Raw genomic sequence first — 17,155 nt, 5'->3', positions numbered from 1 at the left:
GCAAGCCCGAGTTAAGAACTGGCAAGACAGAGCAGGACATTGCAACAAGAACACAACGAAGCAGCGGATTAGAAGGCCACAAGGCGTCGGGCGTAAGGAAACAAGAAACGAACACAGACGTCGTCATCACCTCTCCTGTAAAAGCGATGAAGATGACCAGACTATACTTGCATGATAGTGAGGCTGGGCGAGTGAGTAGCGTGATGCTACTGCCAAAACTGCTTTTACTAGCACAACAATCAGAAGAAAAGATCAGTGAGATTTAGTAAAAGAGTGTTGAGTCTGTCTGCATGTATGCGTGTGTGTGTGTGTGCATGGGAGAGTGTTGTTAAATGGAGAATCTGTACTGGTGAGAGTGAATCCGAAAGCCAAGAGTCAGCTCCCTGGCTCGATTGGGCTAATTGAGTGCCGACGATCTGTGACGGCCCCGTGCGTAATCGTAGGCCGAGGTCGTTGCACGGTGGTGATCCCGGGTTTGTGCGTTCCGTGCATGTGCTGGCCGTGCCATGCACGTCTGTGGCTAATCTCCGCCGCGTTCTGTATCTGATCATTACGCTGTATCGCAGTACCACTACGGCCGGAGTCGGATTTCGAACCCGTCTGTAGTGCTGTCGCTGACGGCGTAACCGCTCGAATAGCAGCAGCCACGCGACGGCATAGCAACATAGTATTTACGTTTGTCACTCCGTCCTTTGCTTATAGTTGTCGTCGTTCTTGCTAGACAGACAAAGCAAAACTACAGTAATATCAGCAGCAGCAGCATCAGCAGCAGCAGCAGCAGCCTGCGAACACATGACCCAAAATGTGATGAACGAAACGACACCAATATCGAGGACGATGAGGTCGCTAGCAGGGTAACCACAGAGAGTAAGAACAGGACAGCTTCACGTACGTTGTGCGATAGCTATAAAGAGCTTTAAGGAAATCGACACGGTGGACGCACGTAGAAAAGAGCAGCGCGCTAGGTGACCCCGCGACACCAGAGGCAATAGCGGCCGTACAGAAGAGCTAGGCGGCTTGCTAGAATATAGACGGAACGAAACGACCAAAGTGCTGGCGAAGGCGTTCGTTGCGGTTGTAGTGGCTGGCGTGCTGCGTGTGTCCTTCAGGGATTGTGCAAGTTCATCATTGAAAGCACTGACGAGGTGCGAAGGTCTGGGAAAGCATAACGCTGCCACCATCTCGCTTGTCGCGCTGTTCTGAAATAATGAGCGCACCTAACGGAACACACCAAAAAATGGAAATAGGGAAAGAAAAACTAAAGAAAGATCTAAGGAACAACGTAACCTCGAAAAGCCTCGAGATAGTAGTGCTCCTATGTCGTGGAGTACAGAGTGTTAAGCGGATGACGCGTATAATGCTTATGCTGAGTTTGGTGCTGCAGATGTAATAACTGCTCAGGTGCAGTTTGAGCAGTGCAGCGGTAGGGGCCGCCGTCGAAAAATCGTGCGATGAAATCGATACAAATCATGCACGCCCCGCTCGTGTCCTAAGCAATGATTTAATCTATAGTGAACACGACAAGGAGAGCACGGTGAATGTGTGTATGATCTTCACAAAACCCGTCACGTGGAGTATAAAGGGCGCGGCACGTTTCAAGAACGAGATGTTGGGAAACACGCTAACCGCCAAGCGACACGGGGGTCCCCCGCTGCATCATGTTGTCGAAGAACAGCAACAACAACAGCTGCAACGACAAAAGGCGCTACGCGAGGACGGTGTCATCCTCGACGCCGACGGCCAAAGGAAGTAAAAGGTACCTAAACTTAATTCAGCTCTACAACAAGCAAGATGGAACCTGAATGAATCAATTCAATTGAGACATCTAGCTTTTCCTTTTCCGTTGTAACGACTCTGACTTTCTATTGATCGGCTGCATATCGGCGTCGATCTAGCTGCGCACACACAAAAGGAAACACCATCTTTCCGCTGAAGTATGATTGTATTCTTGACGTTCTGCTTTAGGTAGGTTTCTTGTCCGTCCTAGTAAATATTCTCCTCTGCCGTTTTCCTTTGCCTACGTTAAGCTGACACAGTGTCGGCTGTGCGCTAGATCCAGTATCCACCCCGCAAGAAAACACAACGAGATACCGGTTTAAACCTTTCTAACTATTATCTTTATGCAGCTCTTCCAAACAACCTATTTATGACGAATTCATGTATTTGCACCCACTGTACGCGTCTGTTTCTCCACGTTGCTATATCGTACGTTAAAAATAGCGCTTATGTTCCCTGAGATAAGTACATACGTGTTTTAATGATTCCCCAAATCCATCCAAGTCCAGCTCTTAAAATATTGCGGGCATTGACACCAAGCCAGTGAGGCGTGGATATGATGTCCTGGTGATCGCGATGCCGTGTCAGTTAAGGGCCGATTAGGTCCTATCTCCCAAGGCATGCCTCCCTAAGACGACCTACTGTGTCACTAGGACAAACTTATAGACTGCTGCTTCTGACCCTTCTCAAAAGTTGTTCATCGGTCTTCGTAACCGTCAGCGCTAGTGATGGTTACACATCACATTTCGTGGAAAGGAATCACTTCGCTCGCGAAAATTTTTCCTTGGGCGCCACAGAAAAGTACCCCAAAACCAATAGCTATCTTTACTCCCGACATAGCCTCATCGAATCGATACAACCGAGTAAGACATTCGCTACGACGGTACTTCTTGGCCAGGCCTCTCCATTCGCAGCGAGCTGTTATACTCCCAGTCTAGCCTAGATACGCCCTAAGCTGTTTTGCTCGTTATTAGAAAGCCAGTAGATTTCCACTGCTGTTACCTATTCCATTCACAAATGCTTGAATGCGTGTTTATATTTTACCTGCTACGGCTGCTGCTGTTGCGTTTTACCGGTAATGCTTAGCACGGGCTTCAAGCTTGACCCTACCGCTTGACAGCTGGGCCAAAAATGCGTTTCTGACAGTTTCTCGTCTGTCTATTTGTCTGTTTGTACGCTCACATGACTGACTTCTTTTCTACTGAGTCTCGTCGCCACATACTATATTAGCTGAAGGATGCTCTCGATCAGCCCGTCGTAGCAGAGAAGGAGGCATCCATGCCTAATAGCGGGTTGGCGACAATGGCCCATAGTTAGCAGCTGTCGAAAAGCAGCTGGAATGGCAAGACACAACTGAATGACAGTGATAAAATAGCATCTGCGATATAGTAACTAAATGTTATAAATAGCAAAATACTGCAATTGCTATCGTTGTTATTGTGAGTGTCACTCGAAATTGTTTGCGACGCAATAGTGCTTCGTAGAGTTAACAACTGAAGCCATTAATAACCGTTCACCAAAAACGTTGTGCATAACGAGGGCGTAATTCGAAAATACGTCTCGTTGAAGCGTGCGCTCTAGTGAGCTAAACGACTAAACCGGCAAGAAATAAACGGAAACCAATACAAATGTTATCAATTTGAAAATAAAAGAGTTGCCACTATACAGACAATCTTATTAAATTAAGAACTATAAAGTACTAACCAATTTGCCCTAATTCTCTTTATTAGTGCTGACGATATTTTTCTAATTTTCTATCTAATCATTGCGTCTTATACGAGTTTCAAACCACGACGCATTTTGTGTCAGGTCACTGTTCCTGTCTTCTTCAAAGCAGATCTCTATGATAAACCTTTCAATGTAGAAATCCACTTGTTAGTTACTTGGCCTGTCACCTTCAATGAAGAACAAAAAAGCATATTCTCTATAGCTATAGATATATAGAGAGAACGGGGTGAAAGTGTCTGGACAGTTCGAGGATCTTTATCTGCTACAGTAAAACATAGTATAAATAGGAGTTTAGAAAATTTAAATGAGCATTGTTGAATTATTTTTGTGATTTCCCTTAAATTGTGAAAAAAAAAAGCTTTTCTCTCGCTTTGTGTAAAATTTATCAAACGTCTGTTTTTCTAAAATTCAAATTAAACTTAATATTTGATTTAGCGACACCTCGTCGATGTGTAGCGGGCTTAGACAGGCAGTGAACGAGATTATTATCCGTTGTTACTGAGTTAGGGAAAAGCCTATCGTTTATTCATTATTCTATATAGTATCGTTAGTTGCTCATTCTACAAATTGATACCAGTTCCAATTAATAACATTATCTCAAATTCCTATGAGATAGGAGTGCACCAGAGGGCATTTTCAATATCTACGTGTAGCTGTCAAATAAAAAAAGTTTAAAAATATATTCTAAATAGCTAATGAGTACAAAAACATGCCCGTTCGACTCATGTCGGTTAAACTGACTTGGTTGGATAGACATTTTTCGATCGGCGTCTAGAGAGACATTTGTAATTAATGCGAGAGTACGTTGTCTTGCGTTGAGTGCGGCGGAAGAGATTGGACGGCGTTACATCGTCAAGCCACCGTGTTCACGTTCCATGGTGTGGCCAGTTGGTTGACAAGTGAATCTACCTTCAACGAATCGAAAAAATACTTATTAATAGTAGTTTATTTATTTACTATGAAATCAGACTAAATTCATTCTGTCTTCCATACGTTGGTACAGTACAATTATACTGTTATGGACAATTTTTCTTATGCAATTCAGGGTTCTCAGCGTAAATTGTGAGTGATCATGAGTCGAAAAAGGACAAACAGGTGCTGCCCAGCCGGCCCTGTTATTCGTCTCTACACTTAGCCTCGGCCTGATTTTGTTTTTACTGTAGTTTCGTCGTCGGACAACTCCATCTTACCGTGTGGGAACATATGAAAGCTTAGAGTGCAAAAAAACTCACGTCCACCTTGACTATAACTAAGATATCTTAAACGATAAATAAACGAATCTCTATTAGATCAGCAGAGCGAAGCTCTACTGGCGACCAATTTTGGACTGAGTATAGGTAGTTCTGCAGTAGCGGCATGTATTAACGCCACAAAAGCCCCCATATTTGTTGTATTTAAAAAACGCTTACACCACACATATTTTCCGAAACATGCTGTCCGTCTAGCGAGAGCATCTCAAAATATATAGGTCTGACGATATTTTTAACGGACAGCTTAATGGACTGAAGCTCGTTTAATAATGTTGTATACATATACTCTGTCAAGCACATCGAGGAGATTTCGGATATTTACAAAAGCTATCCATAATGAACAAAGTAATTCAAATCCACGAACGCGAATAATTTGATAGAGGGATAATTAAACCTCATTTACAGGTCTCCTTTGCACAAATCTTCCTAAGGCAGCCACTTATAGTTGTCGGCCGAAAACAAACATACATTTTAAGTACTGATTGGAATTTGTAAAAAAATAAACACGCTACAACGTTCCTTTATTTATTGTAACGAACAATGTCCTTCTGACAGAGTTTGCAGCCACGGTATCAACTTTATTCTACTTTTCGATGTTCATGATCTTTTGCAGCTGGCTCCGAATTTAGCCCGTCTGTTGATATCAGCCGTAACCGATAGCATTTGCTTTAGATAAACGCGCTGCGGTTTGACGCGCTCTGGTGTAGGGAATAACTTTTTTTCGTTTTTTCCAACGAGGCGTCTATCCAGTGCCGACTTATCTTTAGTGAGGAGGGAGGGGGAGGAGCGTCACTGATTTGAACTTTGTCAGGCCCGGCCGTCCGAGTAAATCAGGCGCCAAAACAAAGCGCTATTGAGGGTTGTATGCAAAGCGACTAAATTCTGAGATTCGACACGGTCCGCATACGTTAAAGCCGAAAAAGAATATCAGCGTAATTTTTATACGAGAAAGATTGCGATAATATATAATCAAAGACTGTGGGTGATAAATCTGTTTAGTATACGTGTTTTTGCTACTTATTAGTATTATTCAAAGGTAGCACAATGGGCAACCGCGATTTTACTCCGAAGTTGAATCCTTTACCTGCTAAACCATATAAAAATCAATAGCTGCGAATTTCTATCACGTTATCGAAACTGGACGCTACAATGAGCAGCAAGCAATCACACGCCGTAAATAACGTATATATACGTACTCTGTATGCGTTATCTGTGTATTTTTGCCCAATTTACGACCAGACTACGTTATTTGCGATGCGTACCGATATTTAAAATTATAAAAGGGTTAGTCTGGTTTGATGAGAGTCATAATTGTGCTTATAATAATTGTGCTTACATTATTAGGCAAAAACGTTCGAAGCCTATTGCAGCTTGTCGACACGGTACGTCTGTGTTAAGTACAGATATGGCGATTTCCTTGTCGTGCTCCCTGTTCGACTGAGATCGCCAGAAGCAAATAGTTGAGCTGATTCAATAGTAGAAAAGGAATTACAATGGTCTCCGTCGATTCGGTGAAATATTTGCCCTGGAGGCGGTAGCCTTGTTCAACGAGCTCCATACGGCCCCGTATCTAATTGTCCTCGGGCGTTGCTGTTGTAAGCCAGCGACTGAGTATTTACCCAAACGACTACGTACTCCGGCCCCTGTCACCTTATATTTACACCTGGATTTGGCATAATGCCTTTATTGCTTCATGCGTTCATCTGTGTAGGTACGTTCATACTTATTGAATTGGCTCCATATTGACTGGTACGAAACACACCGTTATTGCCACGACGGTAACCTACCTTAGAATTATTCAACTACAGAGAGCCATTAGAATATGCAAATCTAAACCCATACTTGGCCGTTTTATGTAACTGCAATACGGAACAATCACAAAGCCGGCTGGCACTGTATTTTCCTTACACGCCCGCCATGTACGAAAAATTTCTACATGAGCTGCGCTATAATAAACGGTTACTAATCAACTAGTGATTAGAAAAATCCCAATTCAATACAACCGAACTCATACACAATGCAGTCCATCTAGCAAATAAGTTAGGACAAATTGTCGCCATTGGCAAGCCAGATGACCGCACCGTACATTATTATTCAACGTTAACCAACGAAGAATCTCAGTTCATTCCTACGAATTCGCGTACGAGAGAAGGAACGATCTTGGAATAGGACCCACATAATTTGGCCGTCTGCGGTGTCGCTTTTTCCATACCTCTTATAAACCTGACAAATAACTGCAGTGCTGTCTTGAAAAATCGCTTGCCACTGTGATAGGCGTTATTTTATTCCTGATCGTGCTAGTAACTAACGAGGAATGCTGCTAGTTGAACTCCTTATCTTTAGCTTTGCTTACTACCTCCCAAAGACAAACCCTTTTCTATATCGACATGGTCACAATTCACGATGAGGTTCACTGCTTCCGGCCGACCGGCATTGAAGTGGTCGGATTTTCGATGTCCCGTTTCGATTACTTTGATGGCCTTCGTTGTCTATCTCTCTAGAGCTAAAAGCTGCAGTGAATGCATAAATAAAGTAGTTCCAGATAGATTCCTGTTGTAGTAAATTAGGTAATGAGTAGGAATTCATCCTTCGACCGGTCCTTACCACCAGTTGGACAGATGTAAGCTGGTGTGACGGTGTATGGTAAAGCTGCTAAATTTCCAGGTTTGCAGGAAAGATTGAACCCTGCAGAATAGATTAGGTCCTTGTTTTATTTTGGGAATAGGGTGGAGACCCAGCGATTGAAATTGAAAATTGCAGGAGACGGACGTGATTATTCTTATAAGGCTATGGCCTTAGTCCTATTTCCAAATATTCCTTGCGCGAGCCACGTGTACTGTTCCGTACTTGTTCATCTACAACCAGCTCCTCTAAAATGTTCTTTTCTCTCTTCATTTGCCCCGGATGCCCAGCACACTTCACGAAAAATACGGCAGCTACGTTATTTCGTGACAACTATTTACGTCATACGCCCATTACCTTTATGTATTCCCCGTATTTCTGCGTAACTAATGAAGTGAATTTTTCTCATATTACGCAGGTGAGTGAAGGAGCAGGCCAAATGCACACTCAGTTTGATCTACTAAACACCGCCTGATAGGCCTGCACTCGAGTACAGCGCTGTGAAGAAACGGCGATGCTATTTGCACTGAAAAAGCATATGATCGAGAGAAAGCTTGTCTCGGGATTGTCAAAGGCCGAAATAAAATGTCGATGAATCGATAGGAACGTGGTGAGACCCGTGAGTTTTTGGATGGAAACAAACACTGCGCGCATGTCTGTTTGGCAAAAAAAGAAACAACAGGAACACAAAGGTCAGGCTTTATGTCACTACAAACGACGCAGAGAGGAACGGCAACGCAGATAAAAACGACGAGGGCTTGGAGCGTAAACAAGCAAAGTTTTCTGTTTAATAGAAAAGATTACCAGCGCCGAAGTACTCGAAAAGCAGCGGGAAATATCAAACTCAAATAACAACGGCAAAATAATTAACACTTGAACAGAAGATCGAACCGAAGAGGCCGACAAGACTGCCACCGAAAGGGAAGCGTCGAAGAACTTGCAGATCAGCCTCGCCGTCATCTGCTTCGTCAGTCTAACTCTGATCGAATTATCAGTATTGGCGTTGTTATTGTACGTATTTACGCAACGTACCAAGGAAATGAGCAACGAAGGCGGTGAAACAGGCGATGAAAAGGGCGGTACTGGAGGTGGCGGGGATGGCGGAGGAAACGCGATCACGGGCGGAGGTCTGCCGGCGAACCTCCTGCCACCCCCTCCGGCGCCAGCCGATGCTTCTGCTAACGGAAGCCAACAAGGGGACGATGAAGATATTATTCCGTTACAAATATTCGTTCCCGAATTAGTGCTTCAGGTGAGTAAATAATGGGACAGCACAAAAAGAATAGAGTACGTAAGCATACTGCATATGCAGAACTTGTAATTCGGCCGAATGATTTGTTCTTCCAAAGGTATTGTTATATCAGTTTAGGTTTCGTAGATATTAGTGGTGATTTATTTCGATTACTATTGAAAAGTTGGTGGTTGGCGAAAGCATTGCTTATTGAGCATTTTATTGTGCTGCATTAACTTCGTCGACAAGTCCGGCGGATCTCATGGCGTAGTATTTGTACACGAACATTGAGAATATATATAGATTTAAAATGGTTTCGGAGCAACTGGATATTTTTCTAGCTACCACGGAGCAGCTGCTGTGGTACGTTTTCGATAAGTGTTTATTTCGAATGTATTGAATAGACTAAATCTCAACTTGAACGAAATAAATGTCGGCGGAAATAATTTGTATTGATTCACTTACCCTACTAGCCCATGGGTCATGCAGCCTATAATTGTTTCGTACTGAGAAATTCGCTCGAACTAAGATCTTAACATCCTATCCAATACGTACTCGTACTATTTGCACTGTATTAGGTTCATTGTGATCCGTTGGACATTTCACATGTTCAGTGCTCGTAGAGATTGGTCATATTACTAGAAACCCTCGTATTGCAGGATTAGATAGTTGGAAAAATTGACGACATGTTATCCTCTCACCAAATGTGTTTGCCCTATTAATATGATACGAAGAATTATATCGTACGATGTTTTACGTTGGCTAGTTCTTCTACGTGTCTGCTTTTTCAATAGATTTACTATTAGTTTCGACTTATAGGTTGTCAGAAAGGCACACGATGTTTTTATTATACATTTGGATTTCTCACTAGTACCTTTTGATGCCAGACTGATCAGTCCGGTGCGCCTATACCGGCGGAAGTCAACCGTTGCGGTTAGATGTAGCTCGTAAGCCTCCGAGGTGCTGTCGTCTATATTAGTCTCGAGTACTTCAGGAACGAAGTTTCTAGCATGAATGAAACTATAGATATATTTGTGCGTTCGACGTCTTGCTCGACATTTTCCGCGTAAAGCCGGTCTTCATAATTAAACATTCTATCGGATACGTCATACGCTAGAGCATGCCCAAGAAGAGTATAACCTGCGGCAAAACGCTCAGCTTCGAAGTAGGTACGCCCGGCCTCAATAGCCCACTTTGGAGAGTTGTTTTGATAGATTTTTGCTGGCTGGTCAAGTTTCATCTTATAGTGGGATGAGCTGTTGGCAATAAACTGAGTATTGCAAGACAATTTCTTATAACTCGGATTCATTTTGGGCGGTAACGTCGGGAATCTTTGAAAAGTCAATATTGAAAAGATAGCTATTTTAAGCACTACAAAATAAGCGGAATTCAAAGGTTTCACATGTGTGCCACTGAAGGGTAAAGTAACGATTTTTTTATTCTAAAACAAGTTAAATGGAACCAGTTATAGGGGTTAGACAAACATTTCAGCGAAAGTGTTTGCAAAATCTACTATTTTTCATCGTGTACGGTGAACTCGATGTTCTGCAGATCTTTGTAGTGAGTAAACCGATAATTTGTATATAATGCTGATGAAGCGATAGAATGAACTGAAAAAATTATACACACTATAGCTAATATGCAAATCGAATCTAACGGAGTTTCAAGCTAACTAGCTTTTGAACTAGACGTCGCTAGCAGACGAAATTTGGCTGGTAAACATTCCAATCTCCTAGAAATCTGCCAGTAAAAAGCGCTTCAGTTTACTCTAGAAGAAATTAGTTTCATAAAAAAAAGATCTTAAATCGAAGCTTAATATTCAAGTTTTGGGTGTTCGAGAACCAGATTGTTGCGAAGTTACATTGACATTTGGTGAAGACACCAAACGAGAAGGCTTTAAGCAAAAGTGAAGCTCGCGAATCGTGCAAACATTTCCACAATGGGAGCCAAAGTGGTGAAAATCAGTGAGGAGGCGACCAAATGTTACGACCCGAAAACACGTACCCGTTGGCACAATCGAACAGTATTTAAGGGCCTCTGCCGGCCGAAACTGCCATTTCACATGTTACATGTTACAAAATAACAACTCAAGTATTGAAAAATACGAAAACTAGGTAAAATATAAGTCCCTCATTAATCGACTTCAGGCGAATTGAAAATGCGCGCAATTTACGTAATTTAAGTTAAAAAAAAAAAAACTATCTGGAGCATACGGTCACTATAGAAGACGCATTGTTTAATCTCTGTCGCCAGTTAAAGAGTAACCAGACGAACGAACTGTGTCGCCCCGAAGAGAAACCGAATTCGGTAGCGGTGTCGAGCAGACCCAGATGAAAGGTGATTCTAGTAACTGCGATGGATATCAGTAGTATTTGCTACTATGAAATGCCCGCTGGAAGTGAGAAAATAAATTCAGCTTGCTATCTCGAGTTTTTTCGGAGGCTCACAGACCGGATGCAGCCAGTCTGCTTATTTGATGAAAACGCCAGACCTCAGAGACAGATTGAACAAGAAAATACCGAACCTTAGTTTCAACCCGCTTGTTCTCTCGACTTAATCCCATACAATTAGGCTCTAAAAAAGCAACCGGAAGCCCAGCATAACTCATTATCGATTTACTTTCAGAAACTATAAATAAAGAAATTCTATGTGGGGACATAAATGGTGAGTATATGGCTGTAAGTTGCTAGAGCGCTGGAACAAGTGTGTAGAAGATAAAGGAGAAGATCTGTGACACTTACATCAGAAAAGACCATCATTCTAACCAAACTAATTAAGATTCAATTTTTAAGTCCGCTGCCCTTGCTTACAATAGTCCTAAAATAAAAATAAAAAAAAACAGGGTGCTCCATTAGCATGAATATAAGGAAGAAATCACCCGTTATCACCAGCTGAAATAATGTGAGAAGTATAAAAGTATACAAAAATGCATAGCCAAAAAGATCTCTGCTTAGTGGGAAACTACGTGAGCATTGTATCATCGTCGAGAGCCCAGCGAGGGTCAACTGTGTTTGGCAAAGCTGAGGTTTACTTCATACAAAAGGTACAACACCTGAACAAGTTTTATTTCCAAGTCCAGATCAACTGTTTTCTGAATGTACGAACATATTATTTGCAATGGAGGAGCGATACGACGAGGTCACTAGACCATTCTATTAAGAAAACAGGATTTGGGCAGTAAAAAAAAGATGGAGTTACGAAACCAGATACCGGTCCGTGTGGTACGAGTAATAGTACCAGAAGTAGTAATGCTCGAGATAGTTTAGGGAAATAAATTAGACATTGTCGATATTCGCTGATTGCCTCTTACTTGATATAATATTGATTCTAACATACAGATTTGGATATATTTTAATTTTTTTGTGCTTTACAGAAATGCTTCAATGTTCGGCGCGACGAACTTATCTGGGATATAAAACAGACAATTCTGTCGTCGCTACCCAAAGAGCTAAAGGAAAGCTTTAATTATGGTCTATACTGCCCACCTGTCAATGGTACGTGCATTTGACCTAAATTCAGAAAACTTCCAACATATATATACAGAAAACTCAAACAGACAAAAATCCATAGATAAATGTCAATAGAAAGGTAGCTGCGAATTTGGAAATATCTAGAGGACGCTCGTGAGATGCTTGTTGTCAAAAAGTTCGCTAATATCTACGCTTCGGTGATGCGTCCTCGATTGTACCTATGACCAAAGTTCTTTATGCACGCTATATTTACCGAGCATGTTAGGTTAATAGTTTCGAACAAAACTGTCTATTTAGTAATTTATGTCGAAAATTCGCTGTTTAGCTGGATGATACTATTTGGAGCGTTGCCCTTGGTTTTTATACGTGTTCCCACATCGTGTACATGATAATATGCGTCCACTGCTACTGCGCGCAGTAATTCCGTTTTAACCTATAATGTCTATCACATCGCGGTCGAGTGAGTGTTATCACGTGAAATAATATGATGACAGCCGACGTTATCGTCATTATAGAGTGCACATCGTCATTCTTGTACCGTAGTCCATCACCGATCGCCATCATTGACTGCGAGAATTTAGCTGGGGAGGCTAACACCAGATACGATTGCATTAGAACGGCCATATTGACGATACAGATTGTACTAAAGAGCGAGTTTAGAGCTCAGCGATTCTGCTTGTTTTGTAACTCCTCCGGCCACCAGTGCTTCGCCTGCGGGCTATTCCCAGGTTTCATATATATTTTTTATAATAATTTTATAACGATGGTCATTCTTCTGGCGCCCACGCAGCAGTTGCTTTCAGCTTCGCTCTTCGTCCATACTCTAAATAAATCCATTATGTTAAATTGCAATCACTGATTTATGAACGATGCCACAATATTTTCTCTGCGGTAGACATTTTCGGTAGTGGCCATCAGTACGCAATCAACATTGAAGGATGATGCATTTGTGGTAATAGCTATTGTCTCACAGTTTCCATTAATGGCCATAACAGTGGGGATTCGGAAACTTAGGTAGACGGGAACCGATGCACATTAACTGATACACGCGAAAACCTTTCTGGGCGTTTAGATTAATAAAGCGAAACGCTCAATTATATCTCAATGGAGTCGGGCCACAATGCACTATGTTTGATTGCGCATTCCCAAATTCGGGTCCGGTAGTTAGTGGACGACAAAGCCTTGATGACGTAACGACAGGGTGAACTAAAATATAATATAAGCCAGCAAAACACAGTCAGTCTAATTCATGTTAAGAGATCCTGGTTAGATCGGTTAAATACCTACTCTTCTTTACTTTACATAGGTATCACTCATACGTATCAATCACTCATGAATATCAGACACTTGCCTTAGTCACTGAAGAGAAGTTTCTGCGTGAAAATCTCTCTTGATCAATTGCACTTTAATTTTCAGGAAAATCGGGCAAGTTCCTGGATGAGGAGCGGCCTATTAGCGATTATCCTCTTATGGACCCAGTGGCATATCTCGAACTACGCTACAAGCGAAGGGTGTACCGCATGGTCAACGTGGACGAAAAGCAAATTAAACAATTGCATACGAGGGTACGCAGGGCAGTTATTTCTCATCACACATAAGTATCGATATCGAAAGCCCATTTAATATAACAGGTACTGTGAGATCGTTTTCGGAACAGATCTGCTTTACTTCGAAAGGCGATTCCATTGCTTGAGCTTAACCGTTATTAAGTACCGGTTTTTTTGCTATTCAATTGCTATAGAAACAAATAGACAACAATTAGTTCTTTCCAAGTTTGTCTATCAAATCCCTTCAATGCGACAAGGAGTGGTGCATGTGAACGCGGGGGTAGAGACCATATGCGTAAACATATTTATGCTGGCACATCATTTCCCAGAGCACGTAAAGCTGGCTTATCTTAGTAAAGTTATTTTCGACTTTCAAAGTCATCTAATAAAATAGGTATCGTACGCGCTCATAAACGTCAATGGTAACGGTAAGCTTCGTCGTACCTCGTAGAAGTCTAATTGGCCTATTAATTGATTTGGAGAACAATGGAGAACGTTAGTTGCCGAAAGGATAATTGAAGAAGCACTGCTGAATGTCTCAATAAACAAAAATAACACTACATAATAGAAGTGCTGCTTACTAGAGTCTGCAAGAAGAATCGTCTGCTATCTGTACCATGAATCTCTTGAAGTGCTACTTCGAAAAAGTTACGTACGTATAATAGTACATGCGTATCAAATGAAATAAACAATTTAATATCTCCGCCAAATGAACAAGTGCTTGCTTGGCTAGCTTCGCCATTCAATCAATCATCCAACCCTATTCCTGTTAAAATAAAAAAGTTCCGTTTCGGAGTAATAGCGACACCTGCTCAATACGAAACAAACAACATGACTAGACGAACATACACACAAATACGCGATATCAGATAAAGGGAATTTGTTGCTGTTGTTGTCGATAGCTGCCGGCATCGTCGACGAGGAGAAGGAAAACGTAGTATTTCGAAAAATATCGAAGACGGATTATTTGATACCAGTATCGTGATCCTGTCTTGTGTGGCGTTGTGTTGTTCACTATTAGATATATTCGCTCGATATGTAGCATGCGCACAGATTAAAGAATAGCAATGAAGAGTTCTAGCCAATGCTATTGCAGCCAGCGGCAGTAGCGCCAGTCGTCGAGTGGTGGCAACCCGATGCCGATTTATAGGAAGTATGCCGATTTGCTCCCTATGAGAACCCTTTTCGGCTAAATCGACAGGGCTTGCAGCAAAATCGCCGTCTGGCTGAACCCGTTTTCAGTTGAATTTTTAACGGAAGAGAGCTAAGTCTTCGTGAAGTTCAATGGGCAATGGGAGGAAAGAGGAACATTTACTAATGTATGTGAAACACTTGCTTCCCTTTATGAGTGTGGGATTCGTTAAAAGCAGATTAAATACACAGATTGTTTGTTAATTAATAGTAAAAGTAGTAGGGACCATTTCCGTATTATATGTAATTCACCGGATTAGTGCCATAGATGATGCTAGACATTATACGTTCTATGCATCTACACACTATCGTGAATAAAACACCATGCGAACAAATCGCTTTGTAAAAGAAACGTTACGCTAGACTAGTACAGAGAAAATAACCACATTCGTTCATCGGTATAATTTAACGTCATTTTAAGGCCAACCTTCGTCGATTGCTCGATAGCGTGGGCAGCGGGAACGTGGAAAAGGTAAACAAACTATGCACTCGCGGTTTGGACCCCAACTTTCACGATCCGGACTCTGGGGAAACCCCACTTACGTTGGCAGCCACGCTAAAAGCCTCAGGAAAACTCGTCATCGCTCTGATTAACGGAGGAGCCCTCGTCGATTACCGAACGAAGGATGGTCGAACAGCTTTACACCGAGCAGTCGAAAAGAACAACCTCGAAGCGCTCAAGGTATTTACTTACCGACGGGCATTACCCTAACAGAACTAGCAATTCGTTTATATTACAGATGATAAAGCAGCTCGCCTTTGCAGCCTGTCATATGGCATTATTTCTATTTGTATTAAGTACTAACATACACTATATAATGGTCTATATTGGCAGCAAAAGTCGGTGAAACGTGGTCTGCAAATATAGACAAATAACATCAAGCGATCAATTTTACTCATGTTGGGCTGACGAAGGAATTTTGCGTTACTTATTTCGTTCCTCTTGGCCGTATCTTTCCATCGATCTAAACAGACAATGCTTGACCTGGGGGCATCGCCCAATTATCGGGACTCGAAAGGCCTCACGCCGCTCTACTACACGATTACGCACGGCGCCGACGTGCAACTTGCTGAAATGCTACTGCACGACCATGCGGCAATCGGGGCCACCGATCCCCAGGGGTGGCAGGAGGTCCACCAGGTATGACCACAACAAGTTCACTTTACATATGGGCTGCAAAGTAAATAAACTAGGTGCGTTAAATAAAAGGAAAATTACGCGTTCCTAGCCTATGTTATGAAAAACAGATCTTGAATACATACTCACTACAGCTACAGAGGAATCTACATATGCCTAATACCTGTAGATTTACGCATCTACAAATGTTTTATAATGCAGCGTCTTTACCTGAGCACTTTGATCATATGTTAGTGAGATTTTTTAAAACGGCGATTTAAATGTATATCGTGGGTTTGATTGATCAAGTATTTAAATTAGATTGTTTATATAGCTTTACGTTGTGTCCTATTTATCTTAATATTGAAAACACCCGCAAGTGCAAATTTTAAAAGTATCGACCAGTTTCTGGCTAGATGGCTTTAAAGTTACTTATCTCAGGCAATTTCACGGGTTGACGTTCACGTCAATTGAAGGCTCACATTTGGCAGTAGGAGATGTGCTAGAATTGTTAGAATACGTGTATTTATACATAAGATAGAGCGCCTTGAATATGAACGAAATTTCGTCAATAAAATTCCCCACAACTTCATTACAATTTTATTACGATAAAGCCACAAATCCAGTCCACACTCATTAGAAAAATGTGTTTGTTACTATTATTTATAACTCGTGACCAACCAACTCGTTGCGTTCCTGTAGAAATTCACAGATGGAAATACGATTGAGTGAATCCTTTTGCGTCAGTTCGTACGGCAACAATTGAAACACAAACGTCAAGTTTGTTTGTCTTCTTTTTTGTAACCAGTGTTTTTTTATATGGTTTATAACTGTCTGGTGGTAGATATTTAGTTTCATAGCTACTCATGTACTGGCTTTCATCAGTTTTCGTAACAATTTCATTGAATTCTGTGTAATTGGTCGACCACTACAAGGAACATACACCGAGAAAGTAACAGAATCACCTTTGAGCCATTTTGTCCGACGACGCGTCTTGATCATAAACCAGACCATTAGCCTGAGCAGAATTTGTGCCAATATAAAGGCGCTCTATTTTAGATCTGAATGAAGACATTTTAGCAAATTTACCACATCCACTACTGCCAAATCCTAGCTTTTAGGCGACGCCATGGCTGACCCAACGCGAATTAGACTGGTTGAAGAATTATTGGAAAACCATTTGGCTAAAAACGGTCAGTACTTTTTTCGACAATTCTCTATAT

The 17,155-nt window shown here is 41.8% G+C and overlaps 1 protein-coding gene across 1 annotated transcript in view; it reads left to right on the top strand.

Annotated features, from left to right (window-relative positions):
• Nucleotides 1–1,623: 1,623 nt before the first annotated feature.
• Nucleotides 1,624–17,155, top strand: part of Prosap (SH3 and multiple ankyrin repeat domains prosap) — a gene marked incomplete at its 3' end in the record, with an annotated part of 35,894 nt that continues 20,362 nt past the window's right edge. The window contains 6 exon segments of the mRNA XM_022841162.2: nucleotides 1,624–1,756; nucleotides 7,795–8,628; nucleotides 11,981–12,101; nucleotides 13,494–13,642; nucleotides 15,237–15,497; nucleotides 15,789–15,956. Coding sequence (XP_022696897.2) covers nucleotides 8,416–8,628; nucleotides 11,981–12,101; nucleotides 13,494–13,642; nucleotides 15,237–15,497; nucleotides 15,789–15,956 — 912 coding nt within the window.

This window comes from Varroa jacobsoni, unplaced genomic scaffold (genome assembly GCF_002532875.2).
Source record: "Varroa jacobsoni isolate VJ856 unplaced genomic scaffold, vjacob_1.0 scaffold_911, whole genome shotgun sequence".
Classification (NCBI taxonomy): Eukaryota; Metazoa; Arthropoda; class Arachnida; order Mesostigmata; family Varroidae; genus Varroa; species Varroa jacobsoni.
The sequence above is the reverse complement of the archived record's forward strand: the minus strand, read 5'-3'. Positions and strand labels throughout refer to the sequence as shown.